The sequence below is a fragment of the Lacerta agilis genome, chromosome 1 (assembly GCF_009819535.1).
Source record: "Lacerta agilis isolate rLacAgi1 chromosome 1, rLacAgi1.pri, whole genome shotgun sequence".
NCBI lineage: Eukaryota > Metazoa > Chordata > Lepidosauria > Squamata > Lacertidae > Lacerta > Lacerta agilis.
In genome coordinates, this window is record NC_046312.1 from 100097749 (window position 1) to 100119123 (window position 21375).

The following is a 21375-nucleotide window of genomic DNA, read 5'->3' on the forward strand; positions in this document are numbered from 1 at the left end:
GCAGTGGGAACATGGCAGAGGAGAGGCAACACTAAGTAGCAGCCTTGTCTACACCAACAGAAGCAGGTAATATACTTTGCATAAATATTGCCTATCAATTACTACTAAAGCTCAGATAGGCCTCACAAAGGAAGGGCAGATCTATAATAGGTGTGCACTGATCATTAAACACTGTAACATGAATGGGAAATACCAACATAAGGCAAAGGACAGTGAGCAAAAACTTTTTTTTAATTGTACATTTGCAATGAAGCCTGGAACCACCATAAAATTATGATTCACTTGAGCTGGTGCAAGAAACATTATCTTGGAAACATGTTCCATTAACTTTTTCCTAAGTAGCAGTGAAGTAGTGCTTTGCTACAAAGCAAGAATCCATGAAGCTGCGAGAAATGCAAAAGGGAAGCAACCCTATTGGAAAGGCATGTGAAGAGGCAAGTCAAATATTTAATTATTAATATACTTATTTTAAATTTCGTAATATTCAAATGGGTCCTGAGAAGTCATGGATAGTTAGGTCACCCGTCGGATTGAAAGGATTACCAGAGTTATGTACCCAACATCACTCAATGAGCCAGTGACAGCAAAATTTTTAAGTTAAGTAAATTAAAAGTAAATTAAAAAGAGAAGAGGCAACATCAGGAAGGTCTCAGAAAGGGGTAATAATAATCATCGTCTGTGCTTTTTTTCTGGGGGTACGCCGGGATACACATACCCCTAAACTTTTTGTGAATCTAAGTATGGCCTCATTGAGGGGCAGTATTTCTATATGAGTAGGAAAATGAGAATACCCCTAAACATTTTTTAAGGAAAAAAGCACTAATCATCATCATGATATCCTTGGCAGATAACATTACTTTCACAAGTTGTTTCAAGCAAGGCACTCTAAAACTAGTATGCTTAAGATATTATATGCAGATATTGGGACAGTGGGATGGGATTGTGTACGAGATTTGAGGAAGAACTACAACCTTCTCTTTTAGGCAGGAGGCGTCTGATTTTTAGTCTGACGGATGATTTCTGGCTTTATACATGCTAACATGTAGCTTTATACATGCTAACATGATTTATACATCGCTACTAACATGAGTTTGGCCAAACTGCGAGAGGCAGTGAAGGATAGGCGTGCCTGGCGTGCTCTGGTCCATGGGGTCACGAAGAGTCGGACACGACTGAACGACTGAACAACAACACATGCTAACATTGTGCCATTCTGCTTTGTTAATTTGAAATATATTTTCTAACTTGTATTTGTTAGAAGTCCTTCAGGTGCCAAAATATGGCAAAACGTTAGGAGAGGGGGGAACGTGTTGGGGGGGAGGAGAGAGAAAAACACCTCTCCTCCCATTGCTCCTCGCCTCCTCCTCTCCGGTTCCCCGCTCTCCCCACCTGTCGTGACAAGAACTACAACTCCCAGGATGCGCCAGGAACATCTCCCCCTCCAGCCCGTGAGCTTTGGGAGGGGTTGATGTAATGCAGTGAAGTCACAAAGCCCTTGAGGGTGGGGGAAGAGAGAGAGAGAGAGAGAGAGAGAGAGGGAGAGAAGGTGGTTTGCTGGCGGGGATGCAGGATGGTGGCGGCAGCAGCAGCAGCAGCAGCAGAAGAGCTTGCAAAGCTAGCAAGCGGCTCCGGCGTTTGAGTGGGCAGGAAGTGGTGCGGCGTGGAGAGCAAAGGACCCGGCTTCATTTTTTATTTTTTAAAGACTTCGAATGACCATATGCATTCCTGTAGTTTGATGCTTTTATTTCACGGCGCCGGCTGCCACCCTCTGAAGAAACCCGAGCTGCAGCCCTCGAGGGGCTGAGGAGGCTGGCAACCCCCCACCCCACCCCTCAGGCCATTCCCGCCCTTCTATTTATTCTCCTGCCTAAGTTGCTCGCGGTCGCCCGTGGTCGTGTGAGGCAACCGGGCATGCCTCGTTGCCGCCGCCTCTCCTGACCGGGCTGGGTGGGCTCCTTCCCCTGCCGCTGGAACACACACACCCCCCGCCACCCCCCAAAAGAAACGAAAAGCCGGGGAGGGTGGGGGGAGAGAGCGGGTCGCCCGCGCCGTCCTCGCCACGCGCCATAGGTCAAGGCGCCGCCACCTCCCGGCGCCGAGATGGCGGACCCAGCCGAATGCAGCATCAAAGTGATGTGCCGGTTCCGGCCCCTCAACGAAGCCGAGATCCTCCGCGGGGACAAATTCATCCCCAAATTCAAAGGCGAGGAGACGGTCGTGGTCGGGGTAAGCTTCCTCGTCGTCGCCTTGCTTGTTTTGTTTTGGGGTGGCTTTATTTTTTGTTTTGTTTTGGTGAGGGTGGCGTGCGCGGGAGAGGGAGTTGCCTTCATCTTGCCCCCCCCTCCCCCTCAGGACCTTCCCTCGCCTCCAGCAACGTGGAAAGAGAGAGAGAGACCCGCCAATTTCCTCCCGCTCGGCAACATTGCTGGGCCCCCCTGCGTGGCGTGCCTTTGCACTGCATTGTTGTGCTTCTTCTTCCTCCGCCCATTGTTCCCAACCTTGGCTGCTGTTATGGAGCGACGGTGTGCGCGCGTTTCTGTGTGCTGATCCAGGCTCTTTTCATTCACCTTGAGCTCCGAAACCCTGGTGTGGGAGGAGGGTCCGGGGATGAGATTGGGAAACCCCCTTCCACTCACTTGCTGTGGGAGGAAAGGTCACGCCTCGCCTGGGTGTCTTACTCCTCAGACTTGGAGATCAGCTAGGGGGTCCCCAAGGAGTATGCCTCTTCCTCTTCTCTATACCTGGAATAGACACTCAAAAGGTGTGGAAAAGGGTGTGGGTAGGTTTTGTTGGGGGGGTGTCACTTAATATAGGTGTTTGGTGGTAATATTTTTCCCCCTTTGGGGGATGCAACATTTCAAGCCATCGCATGTGCGTGAGCATAAGGGGATGGCACAGCCAAGTGTCTTGCGGCAACCTTCTCAAAAGCCTGACATTTATTGCAGCGTGATCCTTTTGTGGGCTAAGAGCCCACGTTGGCAGATGCATGGCACAGTTGCCCTCAGTTGACAGGCATAAATAGGTAAAGAGAAAGTAACTGCAAATGCTGGTGCAGAAAAGGCATGAAATGCAAGCATTTTTAAAATTTATTTAATGTTTCACTCCCTTGTCTAGCTTTGTTGAACTGCCCATTTCTTGTCTTAATGTCCTTTGCTCCTATAGGCCAGATACTACATCTAATTCCTACGTCTGCCAAACATTAGTGCCCTGCAACAAAACATCCTCCTTCAACCCTTTTTGGATGCTTTCTGCAGGGGAAAACCTGCCATGTAAGTTACTGCTTGGCTGAGTTCCTTGTTTTTGTAGCCGCAGCAGAGGGCAATGGTGGGGAACTGAATAGAGTCAACCCCAATTGACTCTTCCAGCTGCCTCCCTCCCTTCCTTCCTTGCTGCTGCAGCCTTCCAATCCCCAGCATTGATCAAGCTGATGTCATCTGGATCACTGGGCACGCTCACATGCTCCCTCCTGATTCCTTTGACTGATTGACAGGTGGCAAGAAATTGCTGAGAGAATTACAGAGGTGGAGGAATTCCCACCCCCTCTGCCAACCAACCCAGCTTGTGTTTTCATGCATTTTTGCAGCCCTGAGTTAAAAGCATGCCAAGCTGCAGTCTCTGCAGACGAGAGCAAAATTTATGTATTCCATCCAGAGATGCTCAATCTTTGCCTGCTGTGTTCATTTCCTGCTCTTCTTGCTGCATTATGGGGAGGGAGGGAGGGAGGGAGGGAGAGAGAGAGAGAACCTTCGCTTAACAAGAGATCCTTTCCTTATCACTTACAGGATCATATTGGCCTTGGTTGAGACATTTGCTCTTCCTTTGTCCTATCCTAGATGTGCTGATGTGGGTGGGGGAGAGGTTGCCTATATATCTGACCTCAACTCCAGAGGTATCTGGCCTCTGGAGCAATTTGTGGTAATTTTCTCCTTGCAATTCGTGGTAATTTTCTCCTTGCAATATGAATTACATAATAGTCTTGTGATATGAATCTATGGCAACCTTCTACTGTACCTGAATTCCCCTGAATAATGGCAACCTTCTGCCTCCATGCTAAGATTTTCAAAAAGAGTTCCAAGGAAACCGGTTTAATGAGAAGATCAGTAATGGCAGACAAAGCTTTCAGCTTGTCTGCCCATTACTGGAGTTCCTGGTGGTTTGCAGCTGTGGACACCAGTGAATTGAGTATGCACCACAGAATATACCAGAGAGTCCTCAACAGATAGGTGGACTCTTCAGTGGACAAAGTCAGTGTGGAAAGCATTTTATTAAAGGAGTTGAAAGCTACATTTGTAAAACATTGGTGGGCAGCTTCTTCAAGAGCTCAAAGCGACATTTTAGCCTCACAATAACTTTGAGAAGGTAGGGATGGCTGAGAGAAGGTGACTGTCAAAGACAGATTATGTTCAGAGGTGTGAGAAGTACTTGAACTCTGAGACTGTTAAAACAAAATAAAAGATTAAAAAAAATTCCTTCCAGTAGCACCTTAGAGACCAACTAAGTTTGTTCTTGGTATGAGCTTTCGTGTGCATGCACACTTCTTCAGATGAGACTGTTGTAAGGGATTGGTGCTTCCATCATAACAGGTTTGTGAGTATGTGGGGAAGGTCCCAGGAACAATCTCCTGGCATCCATAATTGTTAGCTGAAATCTGGTTTTAACTTTTTTATTGTATGGTTGTTGTCACTGGAACATTCTGTGGCAATATTCTGTGGCAATATTAATAGCATGTTGTCTAAAGAAGTGCTTTGTTTTTTTGTCTTTAAAAATATAAACATTCCTATAAGATTTGATAAGTGGACTTTTTTTTTAAGAAGAGTTAAAAAAAACAACACACCACCAACTATCAGTTGATAAAGCAAAAGGAAATCTGTCTGGTTATTTGATATCTACTTCTCTTTATTCCGCAATGAGAATTTGCCCCCGACTCTGAAATGGTTGTTTTGAATTGTCAGTACACCCATACCCAGTTTTCAGAGTTACATCAGAGCTGGACTAGGAAACTTTAGTAATGAATTAAGCACTAGCCAACTCTGTTCATTTCTACTTCTGGCCTATCAACCACAACAAAATGGCAATAGATATTTGTATGTGGGTGTAATATTTATGTTGTCGGGGAAATGGTTATAGGGCTTTGTGCTAACAAATGATTATTCTAATAGGCTTACTTCAGTACTCTGCTAAATAATTTTTACTTGAATTAGCGAGCAATTAGCCAAACAATAATTACAGTGTTTGTAGGTCTCGTTATGTTTTGCTATTTATGTTTGGTAGTTCCGGATGCAGCAGTGATACTACTAATATATTTTTATAGGGTGGAATTCAGTGTAGCACTAAGTGGGATATGTGTGCAGGGAACAAGATCTGCTTGTGTAATGGGTTTTTCCTCTGTGTGCCCCCCAAATCTGTTCTGGGGGTTCCTCCAGCCCTTCAGGCCAGATTTAGGGAGTGCAGGAAGAACTCTGGTGGGAGGAGAGGAGGGAAAAGTCCTATCACGCAAGCAGACCTTGTTCTTCACACAGAACAACTTAGTTGAACCCTGCCCATACAAATTAACATATCCCTTATTTTTAGCTTGTTGAAAGAAAATACATGGAAGCATCTCTTTTGACGCTAGCTGTTGTTAATTGCCTAAAACCAAATATAAATAAGCTGGATGGAATCCACTGGAAATCTCTACCCTCCCAATCCTTTCCTGTTGTGTAATTTCCATTTGTTTCAGGACAGCTTTCTCTGCTTTCTTGCTCTCCTGGCTTCTATGGCTCTTTTAGGGCGCTTGTGTGGGTGCAGATCCATGGCTATGTGTAGCTGGGGGAGACATTGCCAACCACGGCCTGCTTCACCTGTTTGCTGGTAAAGCTGTCACGGGGCAATTGGAGGAAACCAACAGTGATTTGATTCTTCTTCCTCTGCAAACTTTGCAAGTGGTAATATTTTCTGTGTTCTTCATCACTGCAGACTCCTAATATTGGCACCGGAATCAAGCAAAGCTGATTCAGCATTAATTTAGCTTGCTTAATATCCTTCCTTCCTTCCTTCCTTCCTTCCTTCCTTCCTTCTTTCCTTCTTTCCAGGCTTTGTGTGTTATTGTGAAATGATCTATAATAACTCAGTAACTGATTACAAATTTTAGCACTTTTAGATTACTTAGTGGCAACTACATTTGCTACATGAATAACTCATGAACTTATCAACTTATGCCACTATGGTGGCATGAGTTTGACAACAAAAACCTTTTCATATTCCTGTGTTCAAAATGCGAAGAGTTAGAGATATTTTGGATTGTGTGTAGTCAGCAGTTAGTTTTTGGGTGGTCTTGCTAACAAACCCCAAAACCATAGCCAGCAACTTCCCACACTGGTTTTTCCCTCAGGAAAGACTAGGAGATGAGGGTGTACACATTTTTGTGCTCCCCTGTCTGAAGCTACTGTGGGCATCTTTAGACTGAGGCAACCAGTGTTTCCCCACCTACCTTGCTTGTTCTCCTCTCCTTGGACAGTTCCCAGCCTTTCTCCCAGCTCTGAAGCTAGAGAGGATTGCCACACAACTACCTTCAAAGCGGAAAGGTTGGCCAGGCCACTTATCACACGCTCTTATGGGCAGGCCACGCTCACCATGCTAAGTGGATTTATTGCATCTCGTGTAAATCTGCAAGATTAAAAGGTGCTGGTGTTTTTCAGGGGGAATTTGCTGCCTAACTCTTATGTCCTGCCTGCCTCGTTTTACGGCTAGGAAAACTGTTCCACCACTTCACCAAATTGCTGTCTTTAAAAAAAAATTGTAACAGTGATTGCAGCCAATTGTTAACTTGCAATCAAAGGCATGTTTTACTCTGGCTTGCAAATGAATATTCTGCACAAATGTAGGTTGTACGATGGCCCTCCTGTAATTGCTGAGGTCTCCTTTCTCTCTCTGCTGAATACCGCAGTGATTAGTTGGACTAATTACTCTGTTGTTAGCGCAACAGCTGATAGTTTCTACTTTTTCCAGTATTTCTTGTCATTCCTTAGTGGTAAGCATACTTTTGTCCAGTGCTGTGCTGATTCTGCGTCCTGACACTGAGTGGGATAGAACCCACCACACCTACTTGCACATGGACTTTAAAACTGAAAGGAAACAGCAACATCTGTGCATTATTATTTTTTAAAAAAACAAACAAACAAACCTCAGCAAACCATTTGTGCCTCTGCAGTGCTTGGCAGTGTTGCGGTTTGGAAAGCGGTATAAACCTGAGCTGTTCAATAGACTCCTCTGGTGGGCTATGAAGTGCATGCGTTTCAATCAGTTCTTTTCAATCCAGATCTGCTGGCTGTTGCATCCTGTTGGTTTAAAGTCAATAAAAAAGAATGCACCCCAGGGATCTTGGATCACCACGACAGGCCTTTTGTTTGCATGAGCAAACAGAAGCATGTTTTGGCCAAAGTAAAGCACTTTCCCAGTCCTATTTATCTCAGTGGGAGAGATTTAAGTATCTATTGGATAGTCCTGTTGAAATCAATGTGATTTAGACATACGGTACTTTTGTTTTACTTGTGCCTTAAATCTAGCATCATTATAAAAGAATCTAGATAAAGGCATTTTGCTCAGGGATTGGGAAGAATGTTCTCAAATAAAGAGGGATAACTTTGTGACAGCCATCCATTGTATGCTTCCTAGAACAACAGTTGTCACAACAATTCATGTCCCCAGTGTCAGGAATAAATTTCAGAAGTTTGTTTTGGTATTAAATCTGTGCTTAGCAACTTAAACCCAACAATTTAATTAGTCAAATAAAACTCAACTCTTAACACAGTAAGTTGTAAAGCTGTTCTGCTCATTAGCAGAACTTTCTTGTTTATTCTGCTTGATTTTCTGCACTGTTTGGCATGAAAATAGTTTGAACGGTGCTTTTAACAGTGGTTTTTTTATTATAAAAAAATATTATTAAAATGTATTTGAATGAGTAAGGATATGTTTCATCCTGGATGTTCAAAGCAGATAACCATAGATTTAGGGTAAAAGTGGACTTCCTTGTGCCCCCCCCCAAAAAAATTCTGGCGGCATGGGGGAGGGTGAGAGGAAGGGGAAGCCCTTTTATACAACAAGTCAGTCCCACTCACATATGGATGATGTTGGTGTCACCCTTAAATCATACCATTAAAATTATATAAAATACTGAAGAACAGCTAAAATATAATATCAAGTTAGTCAGTACCTTTATTGGGACCAACTGAAATGCCATCCAAAATGGAAGGTCTTAAACTTCTTCCAAAAGATCTTAAATAATTATGATGGTGTATAGTTTTGTCTACTGTGCAGCCCAGGACCTATGCATGCACTGCCTGGGCTTGTGCCCCAGAGAGGTCACCTCAGTGCTGCTATTGCAGCAGTTTGACTTCACCCCCAGTGACTTGGAGGCGCACTCCTTTGTCTCTTGAGACAGACGGATGCCAACAGATTTATCCATTACTGTGTAAAATAATGGTCTATGAAAAGACAAATGGTTGTGAAACCATCATGAAAACAACACTGGTAGCCCAATAAAACCTGAATTATTCCCTTGCTCCCATCCCTCTGCAATTGGACAGATATACATTTTATTTCCATTGTTACAAGAATATGGAACAGAAGAAGAAGAAGAAGAAGAAGAAGAAGAAGAAGAAGAAGAAGAAGAAGATCATATTGGAGCATGAGAACAATATTTCAGAAGAATCTGCTGAGATGGTTGATTATTGAGAAGTGTGACATTTGTTTTGTGTGCTTTTATAAAAAATATAAACAATTACACAAATTACATTTGACCACTGTAACTGGCAACCACATCTAGTATAAATTATTGGTCTCTTAATGCTGGAAAATGAACAAAAATTGCCACCCTGGATATGATGTTTTAAAATGAAGCAAATTTCATTTACATAAAATAGTATTTTTGCTTTATCAGTTTTGCTGAGTGCTGTTTTGCCTGTGCAAAGACCCAAGCTAGGTAAGATATAACATGAAAAGTACTCTGCAGCTTAATCATATCATTTTTCAGGTAGGGATTTATTTGTCTGCAAGACTGAAGTTTTTCCTTTCCCTTTTTCATTCTTTCTGGTGTGCTGCATCATTTTGGGATCTCCAGAGGTCACACCATCAGACTGGCTTTGTGTCAGGATTATTTGTCAAGTCATTCTGATTATACGATGTTCATTAGAAGCAACTAGATCTCTTGTGGTCCAGAAACACTAGCCAACATCTTTACTTGGAGCACTAGAGGGAAAATCTGGATCTTGGCTGTAAGTGGGAGGATAATTTGTCATTTTAGACAGCCTATGTGAACAACTTACAGTTAATGATATACCGGTAAATTTCTGAAGTTTGCTGCATTTGAATCAGGTTCACATTCAGAAGAATTTGAGGCCCTTCCAAGAAGCATCAGCAAGCACTTGGTAGAGCTATGGGGAAGCCTATGACCTTGACCACGTAGCTGTAAAACCTGCAAGTCCTGATTCTTGCTCTTTGGCTGATATCTTGCACGTCTGGGAAGGCAGGGCCCTGACTAACTCCACACAAAAAGGCTACTGTTACTGCTGAAGTTGCCTAGAATATATTTAATATGCTTTATGGCTGAAGTTCCTGAACTGCAACTCCCACCAGCCCCAGCTAGCATAACAAACGATCAGGGATGGTGGGACGTTGATTAAGAATGCTAGAATCTGGCTCATTAACAATCATGCTCATCGAATAAATAAATAAATAAAGCAAGTTCCATTTAATGTTTAGACCTTGATAAATTCACTTGAATTGGAACACAGGCAGATGAGATTTTCATTTGGTTAGGTGCAACAGGCCAGAAGACTACAGGTGTTTTCTGTGTGTCAGCATGCACAACTCCCTGTGCTATTATGAGTGTTTGAGGCAGTGCATGCTTCTTGATTATATGAGATCAGCTGCAATACTAGAATCTTAATTCATTGCTGGCCTTTGTCGGACAGCCAAGTCAGAGTGACAAAGGAGGTCCCATTGTAAATGAATGATAGTGTAGGGGCTTTCCATGTTTATACAGACCAGCATTCTTGCCCTGGCCTTGAAAGAGGTCAGTGTCCCCATCAGTTATTCCACAATGCTTTTAAAGAAAGATATGATACATTATGTTGATATGATATGATATGAACACAGATTAAGGCTTTGTAGTGTGCAGTAAATTGTGGAATATCACTAGCTACCACTTCATCAATAGAAATGCTATTGCTCTCTTTAGAAGCTGGTATCCTGCTGACTAGTATTCTTTGGGTTTAGAATTCAAGCCACCGGTGACCTGGCTCAGTTATTTAGCTGGTGCTGACTGTGCTTTGTGCTTCTCAGCTGGGTTGATTCTGCTTCCTCTTGATTTAGAATATTGATTTCCACCTCCCCCTCTCTCTAAGTGAGAAAACTGGCTGCAGACTGAAAATGGCATGGCAGGAGGGGAAAGTGAAACACAGTGGGTGAGATTAGAACAAAATTGGAAGAAATGACAAAAGGAATCAATGAGGGGTTGTCGAAACAATAATTGATTATGGGGTCTTGAAAAAAGGAACATCATGTCCGAACAGCATGTAAAGCACAATAGTTGGGAAGTTGATGAGAAATACACATCTAAGCAAAATGTGCATCTGCATTATTTCTTGCTCGATCATAGTCCTGTACAGTGCAACAAAAGGCTTCATGAGTGAAATTGTGCAATTACACTATTGCAGCATGAAGAAACGTAAGAAATGAATTTCACCTTATTTCGTGACAAATAGTGTAGCAATTATATATTGGAGTTGATTACTTATTTTTATTTTATTGCTTATTTAATTTTTATACCACCCTGTACCTGGAGGTTTCAGGGCAGTTCACAGAACAAAATCAAAATATAAAACCACATAATACATAATCAAAATAAAAACAACAGCTCAATAATACCCCCCCCCCCCCAAATGCCACATTTTAAAAGGGTGTACATAGCATGTCAATCAAAACAACCAGAGGCCTGGTTAAAAAGGAACACTTGCCTGGTGCCTAAAGGTGTAGAATAAATGTTTTTTTATGCGGTGGTGTCCAGACACAGGGGAGGTGCATGCAGTTCTGATTGTGATATTATGAACAGAATAGAAATTAACACTGAAAACCCTGCATTCTGGCAGTGCACCCTTCTCCATTCACCTCTGACCTGTGCAAAGCACTGCATGCTACCACTTGGCTTCCTGCCAGTAGCCCAGTGCTAGCGCTTTGGGATTACAGTATACTAGTGCAAGATGGAAAGATAAAAGACCTTTGAGCTAAAGAATCACAGTTCAGTACACCCATGAGAGTTTTGTGGTTTCTGATTTCTTGAATAACTCTTCCCATGTTATACAGGTGAAACTCGAAAAATTATAATATCGTGGAAAAGTCCATTTATGTAAAGAATTGTTTTCATTAGATAGACTCATGACATGCAAAGCAAGATATGTCAAGCCTTTGATTGTTATAATTATGATGATTATGGCGCACAGCTGATGGAAACCCCAAAGTTGAAATTGTTAATTTGGGGTCATGAGTCTATCTCATATATTAGTTTCACCTTTTAAGTTGAATTACTGAAAGAAATGAACCTTTCCACGATATTCTAATTTTTTGAGTTTCACCTGTATACCCTGTTTTGGAACAGAGGGTAGTGTCCAAAACAACTTTGTTGGATGTAGTCTTCTAGTTCAATGTCTAGTAGAAGAAGAAGAAGAAGAGGAAGCAGAAGCAGTCCTAGGCACATCTGATCATAATTTTTGAAACCTGTCAGTATTTCCTAGAGTACAAGGAAAAAAACTCTTGGGGAGATTCATAAAAATTTGACTTTTCTTACTAACCAGTCTCTTCTGCCTCACTAATAAATCTCCCCTCACCCCACTCTTTATGTCCTCTGATGTGTGCAGAGGACTTTGAGAATAGGCAGGAGAACTTCTAGAGCAGTGTTTTTCAACCACTGTTCCGCGGCACACTAGTGTGCCGCGAGATGTTGCCTGGTGTGCCGTGGGAAAAATTGAAAAATTACTTTATATATAGTCAATATAGGCACAGAGTTAAATTTTTTAACATTTTCTAATGGTGGTGTGCCTCGTGATTTTTTTCATGAAACAAGTGTGCCTTTGCCCAAAAAAGGTTGAAAAACACTGTTCTAGAGTACCTAAGAGAGCAGAGACTTCGCTTGCTGCTTTGTATTGTATCCAAAACTTTCTGTAACGGTGAAGACTTCTCTCCCTTGAGCAAGGCCTTGTGTGAAGCAGCATGGAAAGGGGAAGAATTGGCAGAAGGTTCACCCTCTGTTTTTAAGTTTATTCATGATATGTATCTAACATGTGAGCACTTTGAGCCTTTTGGGTGAGATTCATAGGAGGGGTGGAGTCTAGTCATATTTGTGGGCACAGTATGATAAGACACAATGGCCTCCCATCTAGATTGCTGACCAAGTCCACACTCCTTACCTTTACTAGTGCTGCTGCATCTACTGTTCCAGACCAGATTTAGTGTATATTCTGGCGTATAAGACTACTTTTTAATCCAGGAAAATCTTCTCAAAAGTTGGGGGTCGTCTTATACGCCGGGTGGAGAATCTGCAGTCGAGTATATCTCAAACTCTTTATTTTAACTGGAAAAGTTGGGAGTCATCTTATACGCCCAGTCGTCTTATACGCCGGAAAATACGGTATATATTTTTATATAGCAATGTTTAATGGTTTCTTTGGTTTTGTTTTTCTATGTTGCCCCTATTTTATCTGTAAGCTGCCTTGAGTCCCTGTCTGGGTGGGGTATAAATACATATAATCAGTGTTTTTTTTCTAGCGGGTGCCAGGGTATGCATACCCCTAAACATTTTGTGAATCTTTGTACTTTTGTCCATTTACTGTATTTATTTTTCCCAATTTGAACTATAAAATTGTGATTTTCTTGAGTCAAAAATGAGAGTACCCCTAACCATTTTTAAAGAAAAAAAGCACTGCATATAATAATACATATAATAATGTTATAGCCCCACCATTTCTCTCTTTAATGCACATCTTCTCCTATAAACATATTTCTAGAGTTCTTAGTAATGGATAAAATCATACAAATGCACTTCTGTGCTTCCTGTCAAAAATGTGCTTGGTTCTTTGTATGCAGTTTTGCACACTAGGGAAGTTTGATAGAAGAAGGTTGCAGGAAGCTGGTTGTGCGGGTATTTTATTTACTTTTTGTTGCTGTTGTTGTTTTATGCTGGCCTTGAGCATAATGAGGAGTTGGTGGTAGATAGCATTTTTTTTTTTTGCAACGATTCACATTTGCAAAGCAGTATGCAAGCATTCAGTAATTGAGTTCTTGCAGTTCATCGCAGCCCCCAGGTAGGGAACTGTGTCTTAAGAGATGACACAGTTTTAATGGCAACCTAATATGTGTACGCCTGAAGGGAGTGTTGGCTGTAGCTTAATGGTGATTTCTATTAACTTGGTGCAACTGCCTGAGGATTTTTGCTTAGTTTTATATTTACAGCATGAATGATCTAGATTGCAATGAATGTTTAGGTGCAGTTTTCTTCACAGTAACTGCCCTGCTTGAGTCGGGAAGCAATTCTTACTCTATTCCAGAGCTTATTCTCCCTCTCTTCTCAAAATTCAATACATTTGTTGCCACCAAGAAGCTTGAAATTATATCACTTGGCTGATCCAAGACATGATACACATTGCACTAGGTGCACATACTTCCAGCATAATTTCTTTCTCTCTCTCTCTCTCTCTCTCTCTCTCTCTCTCATTTATAGAAAACACATTCCCTATTTTCTATTTCATTTGCTAGATTTCTTATCCACCATTCACCATAACATTCCAGGGTGGAATACAACCTTTAAAAAAAAGAAAAGAAAAATAAACCCAATATAACTTTCTATATCTGAACACTTAAACAAGTTTGCAATACTTTGATCTTTTTCTTTCTCGCTTGTGGTTTGCTCGAAGTGTTTCTGAGTGTGGCTCTCTATCATGGTTATATTTGTCACACTACAAATAGCAATATATGCAAAAACTATAATGCGCATTTGTCTTCATAAAGTAAAAAAAAAAAGAATGTGTGTGTGTATTTAATGTGGTGACTTGTAGAAATTCTGAAATAAATGAACTGGTTCTTTGTCCTAAAAGAACTGGTAAAAATTCTTTTTTAGCTGCTTACTCATACATGTCTGATAGAGTAATTTGTACTTTCATCTTGGTACAATAAAAATATGATTGATTGATTGATTGATTGCTTAGCTGAATTCTAGTGAGTCCTACAAGTTACCTGGTTTTATAGGGCCTTACAGTAAGTGTTTCCCTGCTTGGGAAACATGCATCAACCTTTGTCTTCTCTGGAAATTGAACAGTTCAGGCTTTGAGTATCCCTTCTGCCTTAAGCTATCACCTTAAGCATGTTAAAAGGGATAAAATGTCAAATTATGGTGGCTGCTGGACTTAACATGTGTCTTAAACACATTGCATTTTTTATTACAATATGTTACTACACTATAGATTTTTGACCATTATGATAAAAGGATGGATTTATAGTCAGTAGCACACACTGACATTGAAACAGAAAATATTGCAGGTGAGATCTCATTTCATGGATAATATATTGGTTTTGAATGTGGCTTTTGCACATTTTTTGCTATCGGTCTTCAGAACTCTAACTTAAGCAGGTGACAGGTTTATAGCTGTCTTTATGGATAAATAAAAGTGAAACTCTTGAATTATGTGTGTCAGAACATTTGGTTGCAGATGGCAGTCGCAGCTAAAACTAAATTTTATAGCACAGTAGAACCTACCTGTATAGAAGGTAGCTTGCAGTCTTAAATGACAAGTTTGGGTTGGTAACAGTTGTGGTCCCCCCCTTCTTTAAAAAAGAAGAAGCTGTGTGGTGTTTTTTTTAATAGAGCAAGTACTTGCTGAAGGACCAGCAGTGTTAACTTTACCCACGGACTCCTGTCAAGCAGAGATTAAGGCAAAGGGCTTTTCATTCCACCCACAAACTAGTGTTGAGAGGGTTTAAAGTGCCTGTGATTCATGGCCAGACAAGATGCTGTTTATAGTTGTCATGAGGACTCTACCCCCCCTCCCCCTTACATAGTGTGATGGCCTGGGAGTCAGACTCAGATGCTGAACCTGAGGAATCCCAGCCTGCACAGAGGAGTCTGCTCTGGCTTCTGATGGGGTGGAGGACCCATTGCTTGCAGGTGCTCCACGCCCAGAGCTCCAGAGGTTCAGGGCAGAGAGGTGAAGGGAACTGAGTGCTTGCAGGAGGAGTACTCTCCTCCAGGCCAGAAGGAGAGGCGAGTCTCCAGAGGATCGGGGCCGCCCTAAGCATAGGGCCAGATAAAAGCCAGCCAGCCGCAGCCCCAAGTTGCGTGAGCAACATAGTTGCTAACATGCTTCTGACTGTAACCCTGTTTCTGTTCCTGCCCTGCTCCCTGCCGGACTGACCCCGTTGGACTCCTGGACTTAGGATTGGATTAGACCTTGCTTTACGGACAACCCCCTGGGGCCAGCACGCATAGCCTCTAGTGGAGGCCATTTTTGGCAGAATCCTTAAGCCAAGTTTTCCTTGTTCTGGCTGTAACATAATTGTACTTGCAATGTGGATTCCTTAGGGCCTCGGGTGGTGGATCTAGGCCTTGGCAAGGTATCCTTTAAGTCGTATCTTCAAGTCGGAGGGGGGGAGGCATTTCATGCACCCCCATGCGGCAGCTTTTGCAAGGCCTGTTAAAGGGTTGATTGCGGGAGTCCCTGGCCCTAGAGCGGTGGCATGTAGGTCAGACTCCCGGCAGAGGTAAGGTGGGCGGGCACGCTGTGTAAGTTTGTGCTTTACTGTCCCCTCCCACTGCACCTCATTGCCCTGCACATCCTCAGACCCGGACGGGCTGAGAAGGTTACATGCCAAGGCCTATGCCAAGTTTCCCACATTCTGAAGTTAAATAAAGTTGTGGCCAATTTGAACCCATACTTTGGTCTCTTGTCTCTTTCTTTGAGTGGGGGGGGGGCAGGACAGGGTTCAGCGTGTGTGCTCGCAATTGTACTTGCAGTGTGGATTGTGCTGTTAGGCGAGTATCTGTGTTCCTGGCATTTAGAGGTACCAAAAGGAAAACTTGCAATGTGATTGACCTCATTGCACTTTGAGTTCTGTGCATCAGAATCTAAAGAGGAGGCTATTTCAGCATGAGTTTAATGGATAGAATATGTGCTCTGCTCCTCTGTGTGCGCTTCAGATTGACAACTGTACCAAGGATAGCTGGACGAGGAGCCCTGGGAATAGGGGCTGCCAGTTATGCCTCTTGGCTGAGCTGGATAATGTGTTCTCCCCCTTTTGGTTGATCTGGGAAATAATTAATTGTGTATGTGTGCTTGGATATTCTAGAATGCATTCTCATCATCTTTTCCCCAGACCTCTTTTTATGTATTTACTGGCATCCATGAAGCACTATAGCAGGATGGCATTCAGTGTCCTGCTTGTGGACTTAGCATGGGCATCTGGCTGGCCACTGTGCAAAAAGGATGGACTAGATCCCTTGGCCTGATCCAGCAGGGCTTTTCTTAGGTTCTTAATCTTCAAGTAAAGGTAAAGGGACCCCTGACCATTAGGTCCAGTTGCGGACGACTCTGGGGTTGCGACGCTCATCTTGCTTTATTGGCTGAGGGAGTTGGCGTACAGCTTCCGGGTCATGTGGCCAGCATGACTAAACTGCTTCTGGCGAACCAGAGCAGTGCACGGAAACACCTTTTACCTTCCCACTGGAGCGGTACCTATTTATCTACTTCACTTTGACATGCTTTTGAACTGCTAGGTTGGCAGGTGCTGGGACCAAGCAATGGGAGCTCACCCCGTCGTGGCGATTCGAACCGCCAACCTTCTGATCGGCAAGCCCTAGGCTCTGTGGTTTAACCCAAAGCACCACCCACTCAAGTACCGTCCTCAAGTACCATCTACCCAATACTTAATTCTTTAGAGGGACGCTGGTGGTGCTGTGGTCTAAACCACTGGGCCTTTTGGGCTTGCTGATCAAAACGTTGGCAGTTTGAATCCACAAATCAGGGTGAGCTCCTGTTGCTCTGTCCCAGCTTCTGCCAATCTAGCAGTTCAAAAGCATGCCAATGCAAGTAGATATATAGGTACCACTGCGGCTCTGCTTTCCATCACGATGTTCCATTGCGCCAGTAGTGGTTTTGTCATGCTGGTCACATGACCTGGAAAGCTATCTGTGGACAAACACCAGCTCCCTCAGACTGAAAGTGAGATGACCGCTACACCCCATAGTCGCCTTTGACTGGACTTACTGTCCAGGAGTCCTTTACCTTTACCTTTTTTTTTTTTTACTTAATTCTTTGTATTACATTTCAAATCACTTTTGTGTGATACTTGAAAGACTGACCATGTCAAAATCTTCCTCCTGCTTCTTATTAAAAAAAATGAGGCTTTTGTATGGGAATACAATATATTATATTATTTTCTATCCTAGTAATATAACACTGATGTTTCTGCCACCCACTTCACACAATTGGAAGGAGGAAGGTGTTAGGATGAGTTTCCCATTCCTTGGTAATATAATCTCAACTATAGACCCATGTCCCTTTAAACATTTCCCTTTCCTTAATTGAAACAAGGTATATCTGTACCTTAACGTGCTGTTAATGTAGGATTCAGTGGGAATAAGATATTATATGAGAGAGATCGTAATGTTTTGATATTACAAATGCAAGTTTCTATTCAGATTATTCATTTTATATTTTTAATTGCTAAAGAAGGAGGTCAAGCCTTTCCAAATGCAATGTTAACATTTGAGCCCATTCTGTTTCCTTCATACGTTGATGAATCTGATAAGCTTCTGGGAAATTAGAATTCTAGTTGCTGTTTGCTAAGTGCTCTGAATAGGCTATCTCACAAATGCCAGATATATCCACAGGAACATCTTTTGTAGTAATCAACAATCCAAATTGAGCAGGTGTGCCGTTTTATATGGTTCTCTGTAGGCTTTTATTAGAAACCTTTTGTCATTTGTGGTCTTTTGTAAAAATACCTTTTGTTTTTATTTCAGCAAGGGAAACCCTATGTCTTCGATAGAGTGTTCCCTTCAAATACATCCCAAGAGCAAGTCTATAATGCTTGTGCCAAGCAGATTGTTAAAGGTAAGAGATTCTCAAATAATTTCTAGTCATGCCTGAAAGGGCTCATGGCAAACTGAAGTAGAGAGTGGGTAGTAAACAAAGTCAGAGTGGGGTAATTTTTCTTTGTTTCTGTTGATATGTATGAAGCTACAGGTGAGATGTGGAAACTGGGAGCTCAAGGATCTCAGCTTGTAGCTCAGGTGGAGAAATACATGCATCTTGCATTGCCCTACTTCTGAATAGCATAGCTCATTAGTAAATTACCTGCTTTGTATGCAGAAACTCCTAGGTCCAATCCCTTGAACCTCTAGTTAAAAGGAGCAGGTAAAAGGTGATTGGAAAAGCTCTCTACTTTGGGACCCTCCCCATGCTATGGCCAGTCAGACTGGACTCGACTAGGTGGGTGAACAGTCTGACTTGGTGTAAGACAGCCTCTGAAATTCCTTTCACCTTTAACTTTTAAAGATGTAACTGTCCTTGATGAGCCTCTCTGAAGTTAGAACTATGAACTTACCAAGTTTCTGGAACCACTCTTGAAAACGCTCTTTTTTTTTGGCGGAGGCATGATCCTAAAATCTCCATAGCAGTGGCATCTATTTCTGTAACTGCTATGACTGTGATGTGTGACAGATAATGATATTGTTGTCTAAGATGAGGCATTTGTAAACCTAAACCATTGGTGGAGTGGTCTGCAGTTCTCTGGGCCTATAGTTTCTACAGTATTCATCCAGCATTCCCCACCTTTGACCTTGTTAATCTGGCTCAGGTGTGGCCTTTGTTTTGGATGCAGATTGGTGTCTGCAGTGCCTTTATCCATCTGCTGGTTTTTCAGGACTGCTATTAACCTTATTAGACTAACTGATAGGGTTATACCTATCCCTCCCAATGAATAAATTAATCATGTCCTCATTTATTCTCAGTGGCAACCCTGGTCCTTAGGGATTGTTCCCATTTAGTGATGGAGCTAGAAATGCTATTTTAAAAAGATATGTTAATTGTGGAGCTTGTCACTTCATTCCATAATCATTTTGTCAGTTGGTATGGATACCAATAGTGTTATGTTGACATGCAGTTTTGAATCTGGGGATTCATAGTTGAAAGGCAAAGCGATGGCTTCTCTTTCTCCTGTCTTAAATATCACATATAATCTTTCTCTAACTCCTCCTAATACTCAGAGAGAGTTATTCCAAATGGGGATGGGGGAGATCTTAGTATACTGTATAGATCTTAAAGCTTGCTTCATTGCAATTATGTTAACACTGATATTCCCCACCCCCAGCTTCAATCACAATTTCCTGTAAATTGTTCTCCTCGCTCTAGCTATTTGTTGTTAGGAGAATAGAAAGGTTTCAGTCCATTTTCTGTGCAGGAAAATGACTGTATCAGCTGAATCCTGCTGACTGAGAGGAATTAAAGCACCATGGTTACTAGAAGATGTTACTGGAGTGCGTAGGAATAAGAAATGGCCATTATACGCAAACTGGCGGGCATTTGTCTTTTTTACTGTGGCTGTTCACAAGGGACATCTGGAGCCTTGGATAAAGGCAAAATGATATTTTAATGATTTTGTAAAAATAATTGCTTATTGAGACATCCTCAGTCCAACTATTGACCGACTCATTTGAGTTATATTATTGCCTGACCATTGAATAATAAATTGCAGATATATCTATTTTGTAAAATGTAGAGGGGTGTGTGAACTGAACTTGTGTTACAGGAGCAATATGGTTGCTATTTTATCAGTGGAGAAATTCATGAACAGAAAAGAGCAGGAACGTGTGGGGTCTGTCCTTGATTTTGTTTCTCCTGTGTGAATTCTGCATTCCTGTGTTATGATTAGCATGAAATGGAAACATGGCATAAGAATCTTCCCTAGTCTGTATCAGGGATTTCCAAACTTTCTTTGCAGCAGACCATTTGAAAACTGCTGAGAGTCTGGGCTTTACTGTTTTTCTGAATGTTGTAGTAATTGTCATACACTGTGCTAAATGCTGTATGATGTTTAATTGTATTTTTATTATCTTTTGTATTTCTTATATATGATAGTTTATGGTTTGACAATTAAAATTGCAAATTGTAATACAATAAATACAATATAAGAAATATAAGAAGCAATGAAAATGCAATTACAAATCAATATGAATATTTATTGTGATGGATGTGCTGTCTCCGGTCTTCAGCCACATATCATAGACCACCTGAATGAAGCTTATGGACCACAGTTTAGGTAGCCCTGGTCTATATATAAAGAAATTCAGTTTGGAAGAAGACAATACTCCAGGATCTTGATGCAGGTTTCAACAGTGCCTTTTTAGTACACAGCCATCAGCACTATTCCTCTGGACAGCTCCATGGATGTGATAGAACTCAGGAGGTTTTTGATGGTTTCTTGCTGAACTGCCAGCTTTGATTGTAAACCTAACAATCAGCCTTTCCAAATTCTGCACAAACATCTTAAGTTTTATTTCAGAAAAGAGCAACAGTTTTACTGGTTACCTCAAAGCATATTGACCTTGTAGATTAGCAAATCTGCAATAAAACATACAAGTCAGGACATTGTCTAATTTTGGGGGGAAATGATTCTTAATATCTTTGTAAATGTCTCGGAAGATATTGCAAGAGCCAGACTTTTAGTAATTATTTTTAGTAAGTAAAAATATTGACTATCTATAGGATCTAAGTGTTTTAAAATTAGAGTGATCTAAATACGTTTTTTTTCTTTAAAAAGTGCCTTTAATCTACCTTATTTATTTGCCCTAAGCTTTTTTTTTTTTAAACAGAGCTAAATTAAATGTTAATTTTCAGCCTAAGTGGTTTCTTTTGAGTGAAATACAGTGCATGGATGGTTAAAAATCTGGTTCATAATTATATATTTAAAACCACAACTGATTGCTCTACCAAGGAAAGCTGCTGTCTCAATAATATGCAAGTCTTGTTTCATTGAACTGAAAATCAATATGATGTTGCTTTTAGGAAGGCATTCAGAATGAGACTTTGCAATTCCACAAGCTTGTAATTCCTCCAGCTGTTTAGGGACCCCTTGGCTAAGAGCAAGAGGCTGGCTAGAAACATAAATTATTGTGTTTAAAGGCTAAATCTTTAGTTCATTTTTTTCATTTTGTGAGTTCAGTGCTGTCAGTCTTGCAGTAGGAAAGGAACAAGGTTTATTATCAGTAATGTGGTTCTGTTTTTATGTTTGTGATGCAGAAGGACAGAGAACATTTTCTATGTCCTAGTATTCATTGTTTATCGATGCCAGGAT

General features: G+C 41.6%; 1 protein-coding gene across 3 annotated transcripts in view; it reads left to right on the top strand.

The window, feature by feature from the left end:
* Positions 1-2040: 2040 nt before the first annotated feature.
* KIF5C (kinesin family member 5C) overlaps positions 2041-21375 on the top strand; it is a 72754-nt gene continuing 53419 nt past the window's right edge. For 2 of the 3 annotated variants that reach the window (XM_033164439.1, XM_033164431.1), the window contains exons 1-2: positions 2041-2226; positions 18044-18134. In XM_033164439.1, the coding sequence (XP_033020330.1) occupies positions 2101-2226; positions 18044-18134 (217 nt within the window). In that variant the 5' untranslated portion in view covers positions 2041-2100. The remainder of the gene's footprint in view (positions 2227-18043; positions 18135-21375) is intronic. The other variant, XM_033164448.1, reaches the window with a different exon arrangement.